Below are 25,248 nucleotides of genomic sequence, written 5' to 3'. Positions count from 1 at the left end.
GATTTGTCACTCTAGTCACTTCCTGCCTTGTGACCGCGTACCCGGGTTTGACAAAGTTGTTCTGCAGATCAGAAAGGAGGGGGTTTCTGGTCACACGCCAGTACCACTGAGGACAGTTTTTCAACAAGGTAAAATTTCTTAATGTCTTTTTGTCATTTCTAAGTGCTCATGATGTTTTTCCTGGTTGGGCGGCTCTGTTTCTGTGGGTTGTGGGTTTTGCCTTCAGGGGACTGAGATCTGAGCACCTGTCACCCGAGCCCTCTGTGAACCATGTCACCGTTTAACTGCCCAGCCAAGCTGTAGCCACCCCATGTGGCTGTCCAGAGTCGGACCCCTCAGTTCTGTGGGGTGGCTTCTTCTCTAGTTATCCACAGTTAGCACCCCCAAAACCAGGATTCTTTTTTTCCCTTTTACTTTATTTTTATTTTTTTATGTTTATTCATTTTTGAGAGAGAGAGACAGAGACAGAGACAGAGCATGAGTGGGGGTGGGTGCAGAGAGAGAGGGAGACAGAATCTGAAGCAGGCTCCAGGCTCTGAGCTGTCAGCACAGAGCCCAACGCAGGACTCGAACTCAAGAGCAGTGAGACCTTGACCTGAGCCGAATTTGGACGCCCAACGAAATGAGCCACCCAGGTGCCCCCCCCCCTTTTTTTCCCCCTTTCAAACCAAACCATGTTTTGATTTATTTCTCTTGCTTTATCTCGGGGACGCTATTTACTGTGATTTGATCTACTTTAAAATGTTTTCAGGAAAGTGGGTATTGATCATTTAGATTGTGCTGCTCATTGGCCTGGTGGGAGTAGTTTAATTTTAGCTCCCGTGGTTCTGTTTTTCTAAAAAGTTTCTTTACAGCATTTGAGTGGATGTATTAACATCTTGAGTCATATGTTGCTGAGTGTGTTACTGGTTATTTGAGTGATTTTGGTGCCAGTGGTTTTAATGGGTATGTCTAATAACCACAAGGAATCGGAGGCGCCTTTTCTTCATTTACTCTCTAAAAATAAAAGCAATTTGCGTGGCTTAATTGTACTGTTTTTGCAGAATTGTTTGAACTGTTGCTTAGGCTGATGACCAAACAAATGGCCGTTAAATTCTGGATGAAAGGCTTCTGTCTACATCAGAAATTCTGATAAAGTCGACATGGAATATTTACTCCAGAAGCTCTGTTGAAACATAGACTTTAAATGTTGTAGCGTTGGCATTCATTTAATTATCATTATCCAACAGTGTTAACAACCATTGACAGATGATAAACATAAAAGCCATTCAGACTGGAAATGGCTTAATTTATCAGGGTACTTATCAAAACCCTATTTTTCTTATTCAAGGATAGCAACTCATTTTTTCAAGTTAGTTCCCCAGGGCAACTTAAAAAAAACAAACAAAAAAAACCCTATCAGTCAACAACGCTGGTTTATTCGCCGTGTCTTAGTTTTGAATTTACATAAATTTATCATAATTGGTTTCTATTAAATAAAACATTTCAAAGAACCATCTGCACAGGCAAATTTGAATGGAATTAGCCATTTACCTATAAATGTGAATTTCTGAAAGTTGCAAAATGTGGGCATCGATATTTACACATCTCTCGTGAGTGGTTTTAAACTAGCAAAAATGTGGAATTGGGGGAGGAGGACCTGAGCCCCAGAAAAGAACAAATTAAAAAAATGCTCTATCTTCTTTCCAGTAAAGATATTAATGAGAACGAAATAAATTAGAGTGTGAAGGTATGTCAGTCTTTTCCTTACTTTGGAAGGAAATAAAATGGAATATGAAAAAGTTAATTCAAAGTAGAGAAAAAAGTCTCTTGATTTAAATCAAGTTTAGACTGTTAAAGTGTCAACCTGATACGCTATAAAATATCCATTTCTCTTCTGTCTAGCTCACCCCCAGTAGCATCAGGGAAGAATCTTCTGGGTCTTACCCATTGATCAAGCACTGTTATGGTGGGACATTTCATTAGCTTTCTGAAGGATGCTTTTCTTGGTCACATTTAAAATTTTATTTCCTTTAACTTACAAAGTATGCCTTGAAACAATCAGTAATTTGGGAAACAATTTCAGTATTTTAATACCATTTATAAACCTTCTTCTGGTCCCTGTGAGGAAGGGAGGCCAACAAGTAAAGTCCCATTCAAATACGACCTACTTAGAGAGGACAAGTAATAACAATATTATTATATTATAATATTTATACCTACTTACAACATGTAGCCACTCCTTATGCATTATCTCACATAATGCCTTTAGACATGAGGCGGGGGGGGGGGGGCTCACCGTGGAAGCAACTGGCCCACTGTCACTGGGTTATTGGAGGGGTCGAGGGATGTTAGATAGTCATGATTTCCAGATCCATATTGCTTCTCTATAAGCATCTGTCTCTTCTAGATCCCTTCTTCCACACGAGCATATTTTTTTCCCAGATGTAGATCATTAGAAGCTTTTATTTCTGAAGCTGACTGAGGAGACCTTGGTGCTCATAATTTTAAAGGAAAGAGGGGGAGAAAGAGAGAAGAAAAAAATTTGCAATAAACCCAGAAGCTTTTTTTGTCTTTATAAGTAAGAGATACCGTTGTGGGTTTCATGTAATGAGTGCAGAATCCTCTTTTAGAGAATGAAGAAGTATCCTCTTTTAATTAATGTATAATTTTACCAAAGAATTGTACGCCTTCACAAACTTGCCTCAACCACTTCCCCAACCTTATTTCTTGTCACTTCCTTCTGCTCTGGCTGCCCTCCATCCTCTCAGCCCCCCTCATTTGCCCATGTTCTGGGTGCACAAGACCACAAGCCGCCAGAAAGTTCCATGCTTTCACTTCTTTTTGCTCCAACTGTTGCTCTGATTGCTTTCTTATTTATAAAACTTACAGTCAGTTTTCAAGACTCACTTCAAGAAACGAGTCCTTTTGGAAGTCTTCCCTATGGAACCCTTCGGCCATCTTCCTTGCCCCACGAACAGTTTCTTCTGTGTGTGTGTCTGTTTAACGTTTTGATCTTAGAGTAAGTATAGCAGTAACCATAACTGCTTAAGTTTCAATTCCTTGTTTGACAGCCTGAGCTCCTTCTTAGCTCTCCGAGCACGTGGTCAGCACTAATGATATTTATTGAATTGGAAATTTGTCACACGTATTTTCTCTCAGCTACTTAGAGATGCATGGAGGTCTTTTCTTTGATTTCACTTATGAACTTATTATTTACTGAGTTCCTCACAGTGATGGCTGTGAAAGAAGATATAGCAATCATACGGTATTTTGCATTCTACCGTGCTTCCTCTTTGCCAAAGCACTATTCTTCATTTTAGCCTCAAAGCACTGAATGGACATTGAGTTCAAGGTATTTAGGAAATTTCCCAATGACCATCACAAACAGACAAAATTGCAATCTTATTATTTTGGCCTAAACACAGTCAATGACCTCAAACTTAGCTACACTTACTGAAACTATTGTAGTTGATAATGGGCTTCTTTGATGACAGAGAACCTAAGAACACATATTAGTAACTTTTGCTTAGTTACTTTGGATTATTCTAGAAAGTTCTCAAGTCAACTTCTCATTACTTGTAGAATAAAGACCCTCCATAGATAGAGGAGAGAGGGCAAACACATTTTGATATCAGTCTAGGTGAAATAAAATTAACAAACTTGCTCATAAGATTCCATTAACGAAGAGTCAGACTTTATAAAGCAAGATTGTAAAGGCACCAGACTTTATGATGAATAGATTTTGTGGCAGAGTAACATTATTTATAGTAGTCTAATTGTTTCTTTAGGGCTTTTTGTCAGCTAGTTTCCCAACTCACAGAAACCACCAACCAAAATGATGCTATGCCATCTACATATTGAGCCCTGTGGGCATAATAAACATTAGCATTAGAGCTCCACCGAAATGTCAAACTAACCAGTGTCAACAGATTCCAAGTTGTAAGTTTCCCTGTTTTGCCAGATGGCAAGGCACTTACATCAAACGCGTCCATGTTTCACGCTGTTTTCATCTGGAAGTTCCGAGAAGTTGCCACCAGATCAGACGTTCACATTTTTAGGGGCATCTCCCTACAGCTGCTCCCAGATGGCATCTCCCATGGCTTTCCTCAGTTCCCTTCTGAGTCCATTTCCTTAAACTATTGACTGTCCCCATTGTTTTGGGTTTGCCAAGTTTCAGTGATTACATCAGTCTTCCCAGTAATTTCATCATCGCTTCATCTTGTAACCTACAGCAAGCAGCAGAGCGGGGAAGAAAGAATTTCAATTTACCACCCTAATAATGATAGCTAACACTCGAGTACTACTCACTCGGGACTGAGTATTTTTTTGTGTTTTGGCCAATACTGATATATTTAGTCATCCCTACGATCCTGTGAGGTAGTTACTGGTGTTATCTTCATATGTGAAGAAAGCCAATCCATTCAGATGGTTTATTACTTTAATTTTCTACATTTGAATCAGTTTTTTACATAACTGCTGAATTCCAGGAGAAATAATATTCTCCTGGAATAAACACGCAGCAGACCATGGGCTTATTTGTACCTAAGCTCTGGAGTTGAGCTCAAATAATGATAATTTATCCCAAATAAAAGGATCTGTATTCCAATTGCTTTTATCAAACAGATTCCTCCTCTTCCTTTTCTTCTTCTTTTCCTTCTCCTTCTCCTTCATCACCATCACCATCAGTATCTACCCAGCACCTCTCTGCACTTGACTATTTAGTTTTTACCCATTTATCGATCTCTGCATGGGTCACAAAATATGATTTCTATCCTCAAAAGCTTTGAAAAGTTTTCAGTCTTAAAAGGTTAGAATACTTTCAGTCAAGTTTTATTCACATTTTTGACTGTTGTGACTGATAGACACAAATAAATTAGACAATTTAGTATTTACACTGGAACACCCATATCTCTAATTGTACAGTCGTGGCCAAACATAGGTGTCCTAAAACTGTGAAAGAATGCAAGATTGTTTTAATTGTGAGTTGAAAAATAGACGTAAAAAGTGACCCACTTAGGGGCTTAAAATGAGTTTTGCTCGACTTCAGAGCCACGCCTGTGTGTCAGCCCCATTTATAAGTTATAAGGAGGCTTGTTTCTCAAATATGGTCATTGGGTTTTTTCTGGTAGAAGGAAAAGCTGCAATGTTAAATTGAGGAACTCGCACAGCCACAGTCCTGTGGTTGCAGCATTGATTCGTGTTTTAGTCCAGCAGCAGTTACATAGCCAGTGGATGCTCTCTGCCTTATCTGTCTCATCTGTCTCTGTCTCTGTCTCTGTCTCTCTCACACACACACACACACACACACGCACATCTTTCTGAGTGGCTGAACTAAAATGGAAAAGAGATTATGTTCTCCACAGGCAGAAAAGCCAAGACACTGAATTCTGCAGGCGAATTAATTATGCATGTGAATTGCAATCTCCGGATAATTTGTTTTCCTTTTTTCTCTGGTTGTACTTTCAGGGGGGAAATGAATTAATGGAATAATTACTTTGCATTTAAACAACACCCTGCATGTTGATCCCTCAGTCGGGTAGTCAGTACCGAAATTTATCTAAGCTGTGTACCCAAATATATGAAGTAAAGAGGTGCACAAATGTATGTGTATAAAATTTGCATCTTCTTCCTTTTCTCCCACAAAATTTAGAATTAGAATTGCATCTTTGTTCATCTCTGGTGTAACATTTTAAAATGTGGGTCCTCTACACCTCCTTGACATCATCAGCCCACATTATTTTCACTGGGTGGGGGTGGGGGGTCCTTAGGGGAGAAATCTGGGCGATACATGCAAAGTGAAAGTAAGAAAAAATGAGCAACGCCTATGCTGTTACGCCCCCCCTTCTTCATCTGGTCAATGTGAAATGAACTTGCCCTGTCATTTCCAATGCTTTGTAAACATTAAAAAAAAAAATCCCTTTGGAAAGATAGAATATTATGGTCACCTTTGAGAAATTTTTCAGGTTTTTCCCTTCCCTTGTTGTCTTTCAGATGAAGCCTTTTCATCAATATATCCTTGATCCTTTGTTTCTTTCCTATGACCACAGAGTAAAGGCAATTGGGATACTTAATCTGTCCGATCATATATAAAGTATACAATATGGAATGTATTTAATATTGTATATCATCTTAGTTTTTTAAAGTTTGTGAGTCTGACTATCTGTAATTTCTGTGCATGAAACAAACAGGTATGATATTCAGAAGACAGAGCAAATTTGGAGGCAAGTTCGGATTCGTATTTTGGTCTTTTACTAAGTGTGGAGCCTGAGCAAGTCTCAGTTTCCTCATCTATAAAATAAGAGAAAGCACTGTCTGTTTCCCAGAACTGTTCTTGGGGTCATTTTCCTTTCCCATTTCCCCATGCCATCAGTCTGTCTGCACAGTCACTCCACGACACTCATCATCACTATGGACTGACCGAGCCCTCGCCATTTGCTGGGCGTTGTGCTGAACACTTGACATATGTTTACTCTTACATTTCAACACAAAAGATGCATAAGGTTGATATCGTCATATTCTTCTAACAGATGACCAAACTGAGGTTCGTGGAGGATTAAGTCCAAGGTCCCAGAGCCAGTTAAGGGCCAGAACCAAGATTTACACCCTGCCTCTTTCCCATTTTATAGTCACAGTTTCTTAAAGGTGATTTAAAATTTTGACACAAGAAATGATATGTATCACATATCCCAGTATAAATTGGGATCGGTAAATATTTGCCAACCAAACTGTGGCTTCCAACAGACTGAAGGTACGTATAGCCCGTCAAATTAATACAAGCTTCCTGCCTCCATGTATCTGTTGGTCCTCATTTTTTTTTTTTTTTCTGAGAATGAGTTTGTCATTAGAGATTCTAGAACAACGACCCCAATGAGCCTATAGAAAATGAGGTCCCATGGTTAAGAATAAATAGAAGCTTCTGTTGTCATTGCGAACATACAAATGTGTGCTGCGTGTCGTCTCGGTGTTTTTCCAGCTCCAACAATCATAGAGAAAATGCCTAGACAATGAGGGAGTGGAGAGCAGACAGAAGTAGGGCACAAGTAGGGGCGCCTGGGTGGCGCAGTCGGTTAAGCGTCCGACTTCAGCCAGGTCACGATCTCGCAGTCCGTGAGTTCGAGCCCCGCGTCAGGCTCTGGGCTGATGGCTCAGAGCCTGGAGCCTGTTTCCGATTCTGTGTCTCCCTCTCTCTCTGCCCCTCCCCCGTTCATGCTCAGTCTCTCTCTGTCCCAAAAATAAATTAAAAACGTAAAAAAAAAAAATTAAAAAAAAAAAAAAAAAAGTTTAAAAAAAAAAAAGAAGTAGGGCACAAGCTCACAGAATCCGTCCCCTGGACACCTGCGATTAAGGAGACATTGCCCGATGGTCCCCATCACAGATACTCATAGATCTCATTTCTTTTGGTGACTCATGGAGATGTGGTCAGGCTTTTCTTAAGATTGCTGTGCATTTGCCCACTCTGGCCACACTTCCTCAACTGTTAGAAGGTACTTTCCACCACCAGTATTTCAGGCAAGACTAAGCCCCTTGACCACTCAACCTCAGATCAGCCGGTACCAATGCTGTTGACCTTCTGGTTATGTCAGGTAGCACTTCTGCAATACCTTTTGCAACTGACTTCAAGAACTCTGTATGAGAAATGCGCTAAAAGAACCAAAACGAGCCACACTAAGACCACTTGAAGGTGGAAAACAGATGTGAAATATAGATTTACATACACACAGACCTACATATAACATACATACAATTAAGTGTGGATTGCAGGTGGTGACTCTACATAATACTTGATACGATTTATGGTGGAAATTGCGTTTATTCCCCAAGATGATTTTGTGAAACTTTTTTTTTTTTATTTCCCCACTCATTTCTTCCTTGCTTTCTTCTTTCCTTCCTTCATTAAGCACTGTTGTGTACAATTTAAATCCTCTGTCTCATTTAATTCTAATACAACCCTATGGAGTGAGCACTGTAAATTGCATTACTAATATCGCTTTCTTACATATGAAGAAACTGAGGCTCAGAAAATTTAAGGGGCACCTAGTTGGCTTAGTCAGTTAGGCGTCCGACTCTTGATTTCAGCTCAGGTCATGATCTCAAAGTTCATGAGTTCCAGCCTCATGCCAGGCTCGTGCTGGGTTTGGAGCCTGCTTGGAATTCTCTCTCCTTCACTCTGTGCCCCTCCCTGACTCACACGCATGTGCTCAATCTCCCTCTCTCTCTCTCTCTCTCAAAATAAATAAACTTAAAAAAAAATTTAAGGAGGGCCACCTGGGTGGCTCCGTCGGTTAAGCGTCCGACTTCAGCTCAGGTCATGATCTTGTGGTCCATGGGTTCAAGCCCCGTGTCAGGCTTGCATCTGTCAGCCTGTCGGCGCAGAGCCTGGAGCCTGCTTCGGATTCTGTGTGTGTGTGTCTCTCTCTGCCCCTGCCCTGCTCGTGCTCTGTCTCTCAGAAAGAAAGAAATGTTAAAAAAAAATTTTTTTTTTTTTTTAGTTTAAGGAATGTGTACAAAAACACATAGCAAGAAGCAGTTGCATAGAAAACTCATCATCTTTTCACCATACCACGCTGCTTCCTACTTTATTATCGATATACAATTGTATATGTAATTTCACAAAGGAAGACAGGACCATTAGCATTTGGATGAGGATTTTGGATGCCTGAAATGGATTTTTGCTGGCTTGGACTAGGAGAAAGGCAGCTTGTGTTGTTGCAATAGGTGAGGCTGTAAACTGTGGAGCCTAGGCCATTCCTGAAAGACGTGGTTGAAGAAACTTCTCCCCTTGTTTTCCTCTCCATCGACATCTCCGAGGTATAAAGTACGTTTCATGGATTTTGCATCCCTAGGTTTGTTTTTTTTTTTAATCTGTTACATTGTTTAAGTGTTTAGTTGACTTCTGTTTTTCCCATACCTTGGCTAAACCAAACGACAATTCTCAAGGCTCTCCTTCGCTTTTCAGACCAATCACTGACTCACTTTGAGACTTTGGGGAGTAACTTCACTTTTCAGGGCCCCATTTCCCATTTTCTAACATATCCAGTTCCTTCCTCACTTTGTAGGGCTGTATTTTCTACATGGGAGATGGCGATAGAAGGAGGAATCTCTGTCCATATAAACAAACCCAAAATGGCCTCTAGACACAGTGGTTTTGTTGCATTAGGAAGCTGCGGAGTATTTGTATGACCTAAAGGGGATGCCGTCAGCATTGTGGCTGAAGATAGCAGGGAGAGCCTAGATCACCAAGCTTTTTCTTCTGGAAACAAGAGCTGGTGAGGAAGGCAACCACATTGGCACTTCCCCAAACTCTTCTAGGGGCTGCCTCCTGGGCCAGTCATACTAAACCCCCAACGGCTTCCTTGGTGACCTTCTCTTGCTTGACTCCTCCCTTTGCAGGGCTATTTTCTCCTATACAGTAGTCCCCCCCGCCCCCATATCCACGGCTTCGCTTTCCACGGTTTCAGTTACCCGCGGTCAACCGCGTTCCAGAAGCAAAATATCCTCCTTCTGACATTTTATCAGAAGGTAAAAGGTCAACAGTAGCCCAATGCTACGTCCCACCACCTACATCATTCACCTCACCTCATGTCACCACGTAGGCATTTTATCATCTCACATCATCACAAGAAGGGTGAGTACAGTACAAAAAAATATTTTGAGAGTGAGACCACATTCACATAACTTTTATTGCAGAATATTGTGAGAATTGTTCTGTTTTATTAATTATCGTTAGTTTCTTACTGCCTAATTTATAAATTGTACTTTGTCATAGTTGTGTATGTATAAGGGAAAACATAGTATTTATTAGATTTGGTACTACCCATGGTCGCAGGCATCTGCTGGGGGTCTTGGAACATAGCCCCTGTGGATAATGGGGACCATGGTGTGGAGAAATGGAGTGCCACTCTCCATTTTGTCTTTTTGGAAAATTCCAACTGGTTCTTTGAGATGTAGCTCAAGGAAAGTTAATATTGCCTTCTTTGGAGACGTCTCCCTTCTCCTCTGGGGCAGAGTTAAGTGCTTCTCCCTCTCTGCTCCCACAGCGCCGTGATAATAACACAGTTAGAACATGAAGGTCAGCGTGGCCTCTAAGTGGCAGTCGGCACTTTCCTTCACAGGATTGTGTGTCCTTCAAGAGCAAGGATTCTTTGCTATTCATCGTTGCATCTCCAGCCCTAGAAGAAGGCCAGGGCTTTATTCAATGTGATGGGATGACAGGTGTGGGGCTGCTAAGGAAGAGCACCCCTTGTCCCCCAGAGACAGGAGGCACAGGCAGGAATGGGCATGGTCGCCCTGGCGGTGTTCTTGCTCCTAACTCTCCCCTGAAGATGTTGAGGAACTGAAGGGAACTTCTCCAAAGAGCCCAGGAAGGTTTTAGCCATAGGTAAAACCTTGCCAAGCGTGTGTATCCCCAGTGAACTCGAGGTCAGAGCTGAGTAACCCCGAAGGAGAGCAGAGAACCTTAAGGTACAGAAATCCAGTGACCCCAGATACGAGGAAAGCTGCCTCCAGGAAGACCTACATCGTGTTGGCCTGTAGTGGGGTGTAGGGTGCCTCAACCGACCCCCAGGCTCTGTGCCAGCCTGAGGCTTCCCTAGTTCACAGCAAGGTAACCCTGGGCCAGTTATTATAATCTCAGTTCCCTCGTCTCTGAAGAGCAAATCATAACAGTGTTCCCTAGGACTGTGGCTCGAGGTAAATGCATATAAAACACTTAGCGTTGAAGAAGCACTCAGTAAACATTACCTGGCCTTCTCATTTGTCTTTTAGCCATTGTTTTCTTGGACTCCAACAAAAGTGGAGATTAATCCATAATCATCCGGCATGAATAAGAAAAAAGACTGACTGAACTCTAAGCATTTTCTCATCTGTGGAATTCCAGGTCACCTGTCACTTCCTGTGGGAACCGTGCCTGGCTCTCCGGGAGAGAGCCATTTCCCCGCTTCCTATGGCTCTAAATTGCCCCCTGTATTCTAGTGACTGGTGTCTCTCTTCCCTACGAACCAGGCCACGGCCACATCTTACCTTTGTGTTGCCAGCATCTGGCCCAGGACCTGGCATATAGTAGGTATTTGGCAGATATTTACCGAAAGAGGAAATGTGGGGGCACCCGGGTGGCTCAGTCAGTTAAGCGTTCGACTCTTGGTTTCGGCTCAGGTCACAATCTTCCGGTTCGTGGGATCGAGCCGCCCGTCAGACTGTGCACTGGCAGCATGGAGCCTGCTTGGGATTTTCCCTCTCTTTTCCTCTGTCTCTGCCCCTGCCCCGCTCACGCCGTCTCTGACTCTCTCAAAATAAGGAAATCAAGACATGCACAGATGTATACATTTGTTTAGTAGCAGATATTTAGAATTCCCAGAGCGTTTTCATAGTCCAGATGGTGATATGCAGATTACATCCGGGTGAACTCTAGCACCCGTTCCTTGCTATTTCCTCTGTGCTCCTGGTTCACTGGCTTAGAGCATCCTGGCCAGTTTTACCCTCCTTTCGGCCACTGCTGTCTCCACAGTTCCTTTCCTGTCCTCTCAGAGTCAGGCACATAGTTATCTAGAGACCCCACCGCCAGGCATCACAGTGGCCAGTAGGGTTTATAAGACAGCTTGGAAGCCCAGCCCCGGGCTGTGCCACCCTAGGCAGAGACGTGTGCCACCCTAGGCAGAGACGTGTGCCACCCTAGGCAGAGCTGGTGGCTGGCAGGGTGGGGCCAGGGAGCATCCCTTAACTTGGGTGTCATTTCTCTCCTCTGTGGCGGGAGGAACATGGCCAGATAGGTCATCTCTGCGGTCCCTTCACCGCCACCTTCCGTGTCTCTGTTATCCTTCTGTCACTTAAGAAAGTGGGCTTGGACCCAGACCATAGCAAAGAAAACTGTTAAAGACTTGGACGACAAGCCCCCAAAAGCAGGTTAAAAGAATTGTTTTGAAAGGCCTGGTGGCAGTCGTTAAAGGCAGGTGACAGAATCTTTATGAATTGAGCAGCTTCTCTAATCCCCGCCCCCCACCCTGAGAATAGCCTGAGAGAGAGAGAGAAAGAGAGAGAGAAAGCTTTCATCGTATCAGAAAAGATTTAGGTTACAGGGTAGCGATTTGAGACATCGGAGAGGTTGTAGGGTTTCATGATTCGGATATTTTTAAGAAAATAGTAGATGCCTCTCTTTCTGGGACAGTTTGCCTACCGTCTTGCCTAGAAACTGGGAGGGAACTGGATCGGCGTGCCTTGAGCTGTACATGGAGGCATGTCAGAAAGGAGATCCCACGTGCAGCTCGCCAACTGCCCTGCTCTGCGCTGAGCGGCCGAGCAGTGGGCATCTGCCTTGCTCAGTGAGGGCAATGCACGAGGCCAGAGCTCTCCCTGCCGCTAAGGTAAGAGCAGGAGCCGGGAGGGGCAGAGTGGGACCCACCAGGGTGATAGCCCCAGCTCCTGATCACCCCTGCCCCTATTTCTAGGCTCCTTTGAAGCACACCTTCTCCGGGCCCTAACTGGTGCAGACGCTTACCAGCCAGAGAGTAGACTTTGGGAACTTTTCACACAGATAGGATTCCGTTTCTCAACTTACAGATGAGGAAACGGAGGCCCAGGGAGGCCAAACAGACCCTGATATCACACGGACGGGCAGTAACCTAGGTCTCCCAAGCCCAAGCTCCACATTTCCTTCCCGTCTCTGGCCAGGTTTTTGGTTGTGGTTTCCTTGGAGATGTACAAGTGTGTAAATTATCTGGGTCTCTTTATTTTATGGCTGGTGAAGATGTTTGCTCTTTGTATGTTTTGGTAAGTTTCTGTGTTAATTTCTTACTCTTCTTTTTCCCCCTTGCGGTCCTGTTTCACTTGTCCATTTTTGATCTTGAGAGCTTTTCTCATCGTATTTCACCGTTTTGCAAGAAGTGAGCGATATTCTCTGTGTCACATTTGAAACCTGACATGTAACTGTGGGCTTCATAGAGCCTGAGGCTTTGTGACCCCCTCGTTTATAGCCCAGCAAGGAGAGCAGTGCTTTGCACACAGACTAGTAGGTGAGGAGAAAGTATGGATGAATGAACAAACGAGGAATGAATGATGTCTGATATTGAGGTAACTGAACTGAAGAGTGGGTGATCTATCAGTCCATAATAATATTCAGCTTTTTGAAAAACAAAACCCAAGGATACCCTGAACTTTCAAGAAGGAAGGGTCTGGATCTTAAAGTCCTTGTGGTAGAATGTGGAATGAAGGGATTTTCAAGATGTTAACACCAGGAGAGTCACTGCCTATATATACCCCGGGGAAGGGGAGGGATGACAAGGCAATGAGGGCCTCCCCAGCCCCAGCTTAGAGCATCCCCTTTGCTTGCAAGAGTTTTGTTCTGTGTCACATCCTTCTTTCTCTTTTCTTTTCTTTTCTTTTCGAGAGAATACAAGCAGGGAGGGGCAGAGAGAATCCCCCCATCAGCGCAGAGCCCCATGTGGGGCTTGATCCCATGAACCATGAGATCATGACCGGAGCTAAAATCAGGAGTCAGAAGTTTAACCAACCTAGCCACCCGGGCACCCACTGTGTCACACCCTTCATGGCCGTGAGCAGCTCGGTAGAGAAGCAAGGCAGTGTGGGGGCGGGGTGTTGGGGGAGGAAGGAAGTGGGGAGAAGCAAGGCAGCATGGGGAAGTGGGGAGATGGGCACTCCTTGGTTGGTAACTGAGCCGGGCTCTGTGTGCTGTGTTATATACAGCTTCCAAAGCCCCTCAACTGTGATCAGACGACAAAGGCCCCCAGAACACGTTCACCAGGGTTAGAGTGACCTGGCCTGCCAGCTTCCCATGAGAGTTCACGGGGCCACCCGAGAGAGAGAGCTAGAGAAGAGAGCCACCAGGTCAGTGCCCCTGACCCACTCCTGCACCGTGGGGGCAGAGGTGGTAGAGATCCCAGTTCTGTGCTCTGGGGAGGCCCTTAGGCAAATCAGTGTATCTGCAGGGAGAGAGAGATCGAGAGAGAGGGGACAAAAGACAATCTAAAGGAGATTTTGACTTGACAAAAAGAATTCATAAGAGTTCCTCTAAATGGTCCTCTGTATTTGATGCTGTTTATAATTATCTGGCTTCTTAAAAACAAAGTCATTGTTAAACTACATTTTCAGAATCATCCTTTACGTTAAGCTTTGGAACGTCCCGAAAATGGTCCTGAGAACTTACAGTAAATTACTGGTGGTTACATCCCCTACTTTGTAACATGAAGAGGACAGAGTTGTGTGAAGCAAACCTGCTTCTTTGTCTCGTAGAAGCTTATCATGATGGCTTCTTAAAAACTTATGGGTATGTTATTTTGCTTCAGAGTTTTAGCTGTTTTATGTTCCTCTTCAGTGAGCATAGTCTAGCACTAAAGATTGCAATATGAGTGACGTTCTCGATTACGTGTTGTTTTGGATTATTAACTGTTCATTCACGTATTCGGAAGTTGTACAGCTTTCTCCTGGCGCTGTCCTGAAATTATTGAGGCAAAGCTGGGAATCTGGGTCCTGAGTTTCCAGTTTTATTTTACCCACTGTGTCAAGTTGCAGGAAAAGTAGGACACATTCAAAAAGAGTCCCTTGGCAATGTGATGCCGGGTCACAGATGCCTCCCTGATCCTGGCAGTTATATAACTGGGCATCAGTATATCAAACCGAAATACTGACCAGCACACCATTACCACCTCTCAGAAGTAAATGCAGCCCACGGGCATCTCACCCTAGGCCAGTCACCTTTCCTCATCCCTTCTGCTGCTTTTCATGACCAGTTAGGAAACCCCTCAGAGAAAATTCAGCTTACACGGTTGCATTTATTTTAGAGAATGTACTATATTTCTTTCTGTAAATCCTACAGCACTGTGTTCTATAACAACCTCCCACAAATAGTTTCTGTATTCAGACTTTAGGGAACTTGAGTTTAGGTGCTTTTATTCTTAAGTAGTCATTATCAGAAGTTCTCTTTCACTGCTGACCTGGGAAATACCAGCCTCCTCTAAGCAGAGACTCAAAACTCATTGACCTAAAGAAATGAGCAGGTTTTGTGGCTTCTGCAATTTGGGGGGTTATTTGGCATTCTTAGGACTTTGGAAATAATCTTATAAAAGTGAACAACGGGTACTTTCTTTGGCCAAATGTCTTGGAATTTTAGAGCTATTGATTTAATACATTTAAGTGCTCACAGAAAACCTGGCAGCCGGATGTGACTTAGATGAATGGTGGGAGTCTGTACTCTTAGATTTATGATTTGGGCAGTGATTCTAAAACAGGATTCCATAATTCACCCCTGATTTGCGAGATACCTTAAAATGGTTCCTGGGAGGGCATAGTTAGATGATGCCGTCATTAATAAGGGGGAAAGAAGTTGTGACGTATATACAATGGAATATCATTCAGCCATAGAAAGGAGGAAATCCGACCATTTGTGACACTGTGGATGGACCTTGAAGGCATTATCCCAAGTGAAAGAAGTCAGACAGTGAAAGGTAAATGCTGCCTGATCTCACTTTTTGTGGAATCTTAAAATACGTATATACATACAACTAGAACTAAGCTTATGGAAGAAGGGATCAGACTTGTGGTTACCAGAGGCAGGTGGTGGGGGAGGAGGAATTGAAGGAAGGTGGTCAAAAGATGCAAACTTCCAGCTGGGAGATCAGTAAGTCCTAGGGATGTGATAGACGACCCTGTGGCTGCAGTTAGCCCTTCTGTATGGTATATAGGAGAATCGTTGCCAGTAAATCCTAAGAGTTGTCCTCCCAAGGAGAAAAAATTTCCTCCCTGTGTTCTTTCCTCTTTCTTTGCTTTTTATTGCGTCTGGATGAGAAAATGGGTGTTAGCTGAACCTATTCTGATCACATGTCAATCAAACCGTCCTGCTGTGCGCCTTAAACTCACACAGTGATGTTATGTCAAGTATTTCCCAATAAAACTGGAAACAACGAAAGGGGGGGCCCACTTAACGCAGGAGCAGTAGAGTGGAAACTGGAAGGAACGTGTTTTCCTCAAACCCTCGTTTCAGGCTCTAAATGCCTCAGTCCATCCCATTCCTGCAGCGACCTCTCTGGAGACTGTGGCCAGTGTGGGGCCAGCAATTTGCAAACTGAAACCCTAACTTACTATCCTTATGAATCTGACAAATGTTAATACCACCCGTGCCTTCAAGTGGGCACGAAGTGGGTATATTTTTTCCAGGCAAACGCATCAACAGACTGTGTAAAGTACCTCAGATTTGATTCTAACCCCAGCGATACCCTTCTTAGAAATGGTCTGATCTGCATGGTGTTAACGACCTCCTCTTCCTGCTCCTCGGCTTTGTGAACTTGGTGCCATTTGCACGTTCAGTTCAATTACTTAAAGGGTCTCCTCTCAGCTGTGGACCTTAATAGGCCCTGTTGATGGTCCCTTCATCCTTCTCCCGCTCTGCTCACCAGCAACGACATTTAGAACCCTAGAACTTGGACAGAGACATGGCCTTTAATCTCATTGAAACTCTAGTGTTCTGATCTCGAGAACGAAGGAGTCGTAATGAATTATTCCTTAAGCTCCTCCTGCCTCTACGAGTTGGCTTGTGTCTCCAAGACTTACTGCCCATTTTGACAGAACAAGAGACCCTCTCCAGGTGTGTATTTGTGTTGGGGCCCCCACACAAGGCAGCATCATAGTAACTCGGGCTGTTGACTGTTGCTTCTCCAATGCACCTTTTAAAGGAATTTTCCTCTGGCTCGCAAACCACTCAGGGATTTTGGAACCTTAAAATGTGAGGGCTGTCTCACTCTACGGCTTCTCTAAGTTGATCTTCCCCGTTTATAAATCTCTTTGAAAAAATACAGTTCTCCAGATGCCCAGGTTTTTCATCTTGACCTACTTGCAATGGTGCTTAAAAACCACATGGTTTTAAAATAACGCTTCTCGGGGCGCCTGGGTGGCGCAGTCGGTTAAGCGTCCGACTTCAGCCAGGTCACGATCTCGCGGTCCGTGAGTTCGAGCCCCGCGTCAGGCTCTGGGCTGATGGCTCGGAGCCTGGAGCCTGTTTCCGATTCTGTGTCTCCCTCTCTCTCTGCCCCTCCCCCGTTCATGCTCTGTCTCTCTCTGTCCCAAAAATAAATAAAAAACGTTGAAAAAAAAAATTAAAAAAAAAAATAAATAAAATAAAATAACGCCTCTCCCACCCCTTCTCGGTCTTTAATTTGAACGGGCCATGCCATTCATTTTCTCAGCTTTTCCATTGCACCATGGTCTTGAGATTTTCTTTCTCATCTAATACGATGACTCTTTTGTTGCTTCTTTGGCCCTGCTCTTGACCCTTAAGATGCAGTCTCATTTTTGCCTTCACTTGTGTTTCTCCCTAGCCCCTTACAGTGCTCGACGGTCTGAGATGCTTATGTCAAAGGATGGGGTTAAGTTCAGATTCAGAGATCCCGTTCAAGCTTCTACCTTTAACATTGTTCCCTGCTTTTCGGGTAACTAGGGCAGCGTAGACAGGCCTCACCTGAAATGAGAACAGCACCTGGCTTGTAGCAGGCATTTAGAAAATACTGGTAAATGAATGAATTTATCTCATAACAACCCCATGAGCATCCATGAACCAGGAAGTGTGAATTAAGACACCTAAGAACAAGAAAGGCCAGCCACCTCTAGGTCTAAAGCCCCTTGGATTTTATCAAAGATCTTGTGGAAATGTGATGGAGAACCTTCCCCTGATGTGTATGTGGAATATTTGTAAAGGCATAAAGGAAATCTAGGCCAAATTACTCAACAAGGATTTAGAAAAGGGTACAAAGTTATGTACGAATTTCTTAGCACAGAAGCTTTGCTTCCCTCACACATGAAAGCAAAATCTTCCTAAGCTAGAATACCTGGATAGGCTCTCTGCGTTACGGATTTTTTAAAATCTCCCATGGAGTATATATATTAGATGGTTAATAATTGCTGAGTGAGCATATGGGTGGACAAACTGAATGTCTAGCAGAAGTGTGGAGGCATTGAACCTGAGTAGACAGCATGAGGGAAGAGAAAAGACTGAGAATTGGAATCCTGGCTGTTCCTCTCCCTGGCTGTGTGATCTGAGATATGTGTCCTAACTTCTCTGAGCTTCTGTTTCCTGTTCTACAAAATGGGAATATATATCTATATTTATGCCATCAGATTTCATTGAGGGACATTATAATAAACACGAAGCTAGTGTTTACTGCACCTCACAAGTGTCCTCTCCTGGGTGAAGGTATTGCTATGAGACCTCAGTTCTGTGGTCCTAAAAAAACATTGGTTTGTTTGGCTCTTAGAGATGGAGTGAGGTATGTAACTGATGACATTTCCCTTTTTGCATTCGCTTCTAGAGAACTTGGAACTAGAATTTCAGCCTGCTTCTAGCAAAATACGCAGTCTTACCTGTGGACTTGAAGGATTAAAGCCCCCCTGCCATTATCTCGTCTTACCTAGGCGTGGCTCTCCTCCTTAACAATTACATGATTTTATTCATTTAATTCTTACGCTTGGGTGTAACTTTGTAAGCTGGCTCAAATTGTTTTTGGAACAAGGCTTGGTGAGGGGGGAAGAAGGAAGGAAGGATGGGAGGAAGGGAGGATGAGTGGATGGAAGGAAAGGAAGAAAAAATTTTTTAAAAAAGGGAGGGAGACAGAGAGAGGCAGAGAACAAAAGGAAAGGAGAGGAGTGAGGAAGGCAAGAAAGTCAGATAGCCATTGCCTGTCCCTGAGGGTTATTGTGCTGTGTAAATATTTGCTTATTACAGTTAAGTTCTGTGCAGTTTTACCTTCCTTCAGAGAACCCAGTGAACCTTTTTAGATACATGAGGCAACTAATAAAATTATTATTGATAATAAAACATATTTTTAGAGGAATTGAAATAGCAACAGTATCTAATTCTCTGATTTTCTTTTTTAAATGTTTATTTTTAAGAGAGAGAGAGAGAGAGAGTGTGTGCATAATCAAGGGAGGGACAGAGAGAGAGGGAGACACAAATCTGAAGCAGGCTCCAGGCCCTGAGTTGTCAGCCCAGAGCCCGACGCGGGGCTTGAACTCACGGACCTCGAGATCATGACCTGAGCCCCAGTCGGATGACTGACCGACTGAGCCACCCAGGCACCTCTAAGCCTTTGACTTTCAAATCATGCTCCCTGGAGTTTCTACTGGTACATAAGCTCACAGGAAGTGGGATAGTAGAGGCAGGGGAACATTTGAATTTCTTCAGCCAACGCCTCTCAGAGTTGTTATTTTGTCTTGTTTGCTTCAATCTACATGTAAAGCTTCTGTTAACAAAGGATTTGGGGGGAAACCAAAGTTTGATGCCACCAATATGTGTACATAACAAAAGAGTAAGTTGGTGGATAAGCCAAATTGAGCATAAGGCATTTTTGAACTATAGATCTAAGTGTTAAGCTTGCTTCCCTTTTTATGTGGTTGTTGATTGGTTGGCACCGAGAACAAGTATAGCACTATAAAATGTTGTGAAAACATAGAAAAGGAAATTCATTTAAAGTAATATCCTGTAACAAATGTGAAATATGTTTTTTAAATGTTTGTTTATTTTTGAGAGAGAGAGAGAGAGAGAGAGAGAGAGAGAGCAGGGCAGGGGCAGGGAGAGAGGGAGACAGAGAATCGCAAGCAGGCTCCACAGTGTCCGCGGCAGAGCCGGATGTTGGGCTCAGTCCCATGAACCATGAGATCATGACCTGAGCTGAAATCGAATCAGACGCTTAACTGACTGAGCCACCCAGCATTTCACAGATGTAACATATTTGCAAAACATCAGTAACTTCACTGAAATGCTCAAATTATAATTACATGTAAAAATACCCCATCATCCACACTCCCACCCTGCTTATCCCTTCACCACCAGGAAATCCAGCAAGCTTTAGTGGAACTGCAATTTGAAATATTCTGGTGTGGATTAGCTAGGGGCATGGAGAATATAATCCGTTTTCTGTTTCATTCTCTTTCTACCCACTAGAGGGCAGCAATAAAGCACAGGGAAGGGGAAATTAACTCCAGCTCTGGCATTTAAGTTTCCCAGCAAGACTAGCCTTTCCGAAAACAAGAACACCTAGAAAGTCCCTGAGATTCCCACATATGAATTATTAGAGGGTCAGGTTCCCTTCCCCTTTCCCTCAATATTGTGAGAACTTTGAAAACTCCCTTTGAAGTTATAAAAGTTACCTGTTGGCTTGGCCAAACATACTAATTGTAAATGTGAACATGACATCATCTCTAAAAAAGGCATTTATGTAAAAGTTAAGTGTTATAGTTGTATATTTCCATGCAGCACACGTCTCCAAGACTTAGTGATTTACCACAACAGCCATTTTACCGTATCTCTCGATTCTGTTCATTGGGCACAGCTGGGTGGTTTTTCTGTTTTGTGTGATTTGACGGGGGACCGTGGACATCTAGGGTCTCAAATTAGCCAGAATGTCCAAAGTGGCCTACTCCGTGTGTAATTGTAAAAGATCCGCGTGTAGAATTTCTGGTGCCTGGCGGTTGAGGCTAGCTGTCAGCTGGGAGCCCAGCAGGGACAGGTGAGCAGAGTACCCGGTCCTTCGTTGGCTTCTTCATGCGGGTTGGACATCTCAGAGCATGGCACTTGGTTTCCAAGAGGGAATATCCTAAGACTGAGCGTTCCCAAAGGAAGGAGCCAGAAGTTTCCAGTCCCAGACATGGCTCCTGCTGCCTCCTCAATGGTCAAAGCAGACACAGGGTCAGCCCAGGTTCAAGGGGAGGGAATCAGCTCCGGCTCCTGATGTGGAACAGTCTGTAGACCCAGGGAGAGGAGGGAGTGGTGAGGGCCAATTGGAGGCCACGTGGACGGTTAAGAATGAGGTCATTTCTTACATATGGGGAAGATATGTATAAATCGTGAGGGATACAGAGGGATATTTTCTTCATTTGATAAATGGAAATTGCTGCTTACTGTGGTACTTTAAGAGTTAAGACGCACGGAAGTCATTCCTTATGTTCTTCTCCTTCCTCAGATCTGTTGCCGAAAGCAATAAAAATGGCCAGAGGATCAGTGTCCGATGAAGAAATGATGGAGCTCAGAGAAGCTTTTGCCAAAGTTGGTGAGCAGGCCTGCAGCTCGAGTCACATGATTCTCTTCTTTGCTGAGTAGCTTCAGGACAGATTCAGTGAATCGGTAACATGAGCCAAATAGCGGAAGTGAAAGGAATACAGCGGTATTGGTTAGAGGAGCTGAGGGAACTTAATTTTGAAACATCTGCTTTAGGAAGATGGCTTCTTTCTCTATCAAAACATGGAATATGGACCCTCTCACCCCTGCCGCTTTTCTCATATTCTTATCTGGTCTGATTTCCTTGGTTTCCTTTGCTTTTCTGCTATTCCATACTCTGGCTTTGTATCTCTAAGCTTGTGATGTATTTTCCCGTCTCTTTCTGTAAAAGTCTCTTCAGATTCTGTTGCCAGAACCTCTGCTGTGACGTTATGACTCGTGGATGTTGGAAGTGACGCTAGTGCCCCTCCCCGGTAGAAACAGGCCTCTTGCGAGACTCTGACTCTCGCATGGGGTCAGGCTGCGACCCCCGAATGATTGCCCCTCCAGCCCACTCACCTCCCGTCTCGCCTTCCCCCACCTCTTTATCCTGTTTCCTGAACTGCCCTGGAACTTCAAGTCCTCTCTTGCCTTGCAGATACCGATGGCAATGGGTACATCAGCTGCAATGAGTTGAATGATTTGTTCAAGGCTGCTTGCCTGCCTCTGCCCGGGTACAAAGTGAGAGAAATTACAGAAAACCTGATGGCTACAGGTGATCTGGACCAGGATGGGAGGATCAGCTTTGATGAGTTTATCAAGGTGGGTACGAGGCAGGACGCACGGAGATGCGTTTGAAGCTTGGAGCCTCAACCTGAGAAATATCCAGAAATGGATTCCCGCCCTCCCCGCCTCACTATTACATATTCTTCCCTTTGGGATTCTCTTGATCACAGATTGGGTTTCTAAAGATACATTCCATTTTTGCAGGTTTTCCATGGCCTGAAAAGCACAGAGGTTGCCAAGACCTTCAGGAAGGCGATCAACAAGAAGGAAGGCATCTGTGCGATCGGTGGTACTTCGGAGCAGTCCAGCGTCGGCACCCAGCACTCGTATTCAGGTGCGCTGTCCCAGCGAAGTGGGGAGGGTGCTGGCACGAGGAGAGACTGGGGGGTAGCGGGAGAGGGAGCCATATGGAAAGGATCCGTGCCTTCTGGGGCTCCACCTTCTAAACTCGGTGTGAAACCTAAGGGGTGCAAACCGACACAGAAGCCAATGCGAGTGTATTGACTACTGCCTGTTTCCCTGTGGTTGGCGGGCTAATTCCAGGGACGTGATGGAGGAGGAGCAATCCTAGTTCTAGGTAGAGTCCAATACCAAGTAATCTCAACAGCGTTGAAAAAATACATTGAATGGAAACCAATTGGACAATAAACTTCATATATTGAAAGAAAAATACATTGAGGCTGGAGGGTATTATGCTAAATGAAATTAGTCAGTCAGAGAAAGACAAATGTCACATGACTTCACTCATACGAGGACTTTAAGAGACAAAACAGATGAACATAAGGGAAGGGAAACAAAAATAATATAAAAACAGGGAGGGGGACAAAATGTCACAGAGTCATAAACATGGAGAACAAACAGAGGGGTACTGGAGGGGCTGCGGGAGGGGGGCTGGGCTAAATGGGGAAGGGGCACTAAGGAATCTACTCCTGAAATCATTGTTGCACTATATGCTAACTAATTTGGATGTAAATTTTAAAAAATTAAATAAATAAATAAGTAAATAAATAATACATTGAGGCTACCAGAATTCCTTTATAAATCTTTTGGATAAAATGAACTATTCAGGCTTGTATCTCCTCCATGCTTCATGATTATTCTCAATGCCCACTGATGGGTCAAGAATATTATGTTTTTACTGATTTGGAAGGAAGTTGTGTATTTATTTTACAGGCTGCCATCCAACAGCCCTAATGGAAACTATTAAAAATTCAAACGGTACAGTAATACAACGAATCCCAAACTGAGTTCTTTAACACGTTAGTGGATCTTAAAGATAAGTTCATGGTTAAGTACCATTTGTGATCATGAAGGCAGTGTTTAACCTTTTACTTTTAAATACAGAAATCATATAAATATGCATTATGAATATTCAAGACAGTGAAGACTCGAACTTTGGTGACTCGGGATTCTTCTGTGTTTCCAGTGACACACAATTTGGGAAACACCGTACTGGGCTGTAAGGCATAGCGTGAGGTTTCATTAAAACTTCTGAAATCAACTTCTGGCAGCTTTATTGATAAGAAAGAAAGATTATATCGCACAGGATTTTATTTCATAACAATTATATACAGAAGCTCAAAGATTTTGTAGGGATTATCTGTGATCATCTCACATTTAAATTGGCTGGGCTGAAGGCAGCCGCTGAGTTTTATCCTGTAAGCATTAGATCACATTCATATTTAAATTGTATCTAAATATAAATAAAATATATCTCTAACATTTACAAATATAGTTACATATTATATATCTATTATATCTAATATATAATAATTAGATATTATTAAATCTGCTTGCCATATGTTTAATGACTTGGAGTGAATAGAGGTCCTGTGCCTGGTCCCCAAGTCACTGAGATTTTTCAGTGTCAATCAACGTAAGATGATAGGATAAGGGACCAGATAGCATCTCAATGGCTCTCCTGGGCATGGCAATCTGAGATCCATGTACATAATTTTATGTCAGATTTTCACTTTGCAAATAAGCCATTTTTATCATTTACTTGCAGAGGAAGAGAAGTTTGCCTTTGTCAACTGGATAAACAAAGCCCTGGAAAATGACCCCGACTGTCGACATGTTATCCCAATGAATCCAAACACAAATGATCTCTTCAGTGCCGTGGGAGATGGCATTGTCCTTTGGTAAATAACGCTTCCTTCTTGGTTTCTAAGACCTTCCTGGAATTTTCTGGAATACCAGCAGTTGATTGTCTTTATCCTAGGCCAGCGTCCTTTGGCGCTCAGCGGGACTTGAAATGCTTTCTGCACTTGCACTCGGCAGGTCCCGGAAAGCAAACTAATTTCAAAAGCAACTTTTAATGAGACACGTAAAGCTGCTGTTGCTTGGTTGGAGGGGAGGGATGCACAGTATACAGACAAACACAGGTGGAGATACAATAATACAAGGTCAACTTGTATTATGCCATATGCCACTTGGCTTCATCTGAAAGTACCTAGATTCAGCATAGCAGCGTGATGATTGAAGCAACCCAGTGCCAGTCCTTATGCAGAGACTTTTGAGTGGTACGTACAAACACGCAATTCAAATGCTGAGGACACCTGGAAAAAGAGGAATGCATTCTGTTTGCGGAAGGCCTCTACAACAATTGGTCCTCATGGCGTCTTTGAAATACTTCTGTAGCTCTTGCTTTAGCAGCTTCTAATGCCATTGTAAGACACCGTATTAATGAAAGAAAGGGCTTGGAATAGCCAATCCCAGGTGAGCTCAGGAGTTGAAGGGAAGGATGGATGGGCAAGATTTAAAACCCCCTCTTCCCTGCTCTGAGCAGGGCAATTCTGCTTTTGGTATTTTATTTATTAGAGTTCACCATGAGATTTCATTTTTAAAAATTTCAACTGCCAAAAAAAAAAAAAAGACGTAAAAAATGTAGGCAGGAGCAAATCCTAATTCCTTCGGTTGGCCCACAAAGCACCCCATCATCTTCCCTCAGTCTCCTGCTAGCTTTACCTCCCAAGACCCCCATGACTCAGGGACCCAGCGTGGGACACTGAGTGAATGGCTGTGGGAATGGCTACATCAGCAACCATACTTACTCTTCCCCGTACACGTCCTGCTCATAACTGTAACTGTGGCTTTGCCTTTTATTCTCCCTTTTAAGAATGCCTTTCCATGGGGGTGCCTTGGTGGCTCAGTTGGTTAAGCATCTGACTCTTGGTTTTGGCTTAGGTCACGATCTCATGGTTCGTGAGATCAAGCCCCACGTCGGGCTCTGTGCTGACAGTGCAGAGGCGGCTTGGGATTCTGTCTGTCTCTCCCTGTCTCTCTCTGTCCCTTCGCTGTTCACACACACTCTGCCTCAAAATAAACATATTCTAAAAAAAAAAAAAAAGAATGCCCTTCCCATCGTCTCCTCCTATGGAAATCCATTTACCATGATAGTTTTTGGTCTATTCCAATCCTCCGGTGGTCTCTCCCTTCACTGGATTCTTAAAGCACATATTCGTGGTACTTTGGGAGCCATCATAATGTTCTTCTTTTGGACTGTTGGGTAA

The 25,248-nt window shown here is 43.5% G+C and overlaps 1 protein-coding gene across 1 annotated transcript in view; it reads left to right on the top strand.

Moving 5' to 3' along the window:
* Positions 1 to 25,248, top strand: part of LCP1 (lymphocyte cytosolic protein 1) — a 53,283-nt gene continuing 28,035 nt past the window's right edge. Inside the window, exons 1-5 of the mRNA XM_058685196.1 lie at positions 1 to 128; positions 20,937 to 21,023; positions 21,609 to 21,772; positions 21,941 to 22,070; positions 23,745 to 23,877. Coding sequence (XP_058541179.1) covers positions 20,960 to 21,023; positions 21,609 to 21,772; positions 21,941 to 22,070; positions 23,745 to 23,877 — 491 coding nt within the window. The 5' untranslated portion in view covers positions 1 to 128; positions 20,937 to 20,959. The remainder of the gene's footprint in view (positions 129 to 20,936; positions 21,024 to 21,608; positions 21,773 to 21,940; positions 22,071 to 23,744; positions 23,878 to 25,248) is intronic.

This window comes from Neofelis nebulosa, chromosome 1 (genome assembly GCF_028018385.1).
Source record: "Neofelis nebulosa isolate mNeoNeb1 chromosome 1, mNeoNeb1.pri, whole genome shotgun sequence".
Classification (NCBI taxonomy): domain Eukaryota; kingdom Metazoa; phylum Chordata; class Mammalia; order Carnivora; family Felidae; genus Neofelis; species Neofelis nebulosa.
The sequence above is the reverse complement of the archived record's forward strand: the minus strand, read 5'-3'. Positions and strand labels throughout refer to the sequence as shown.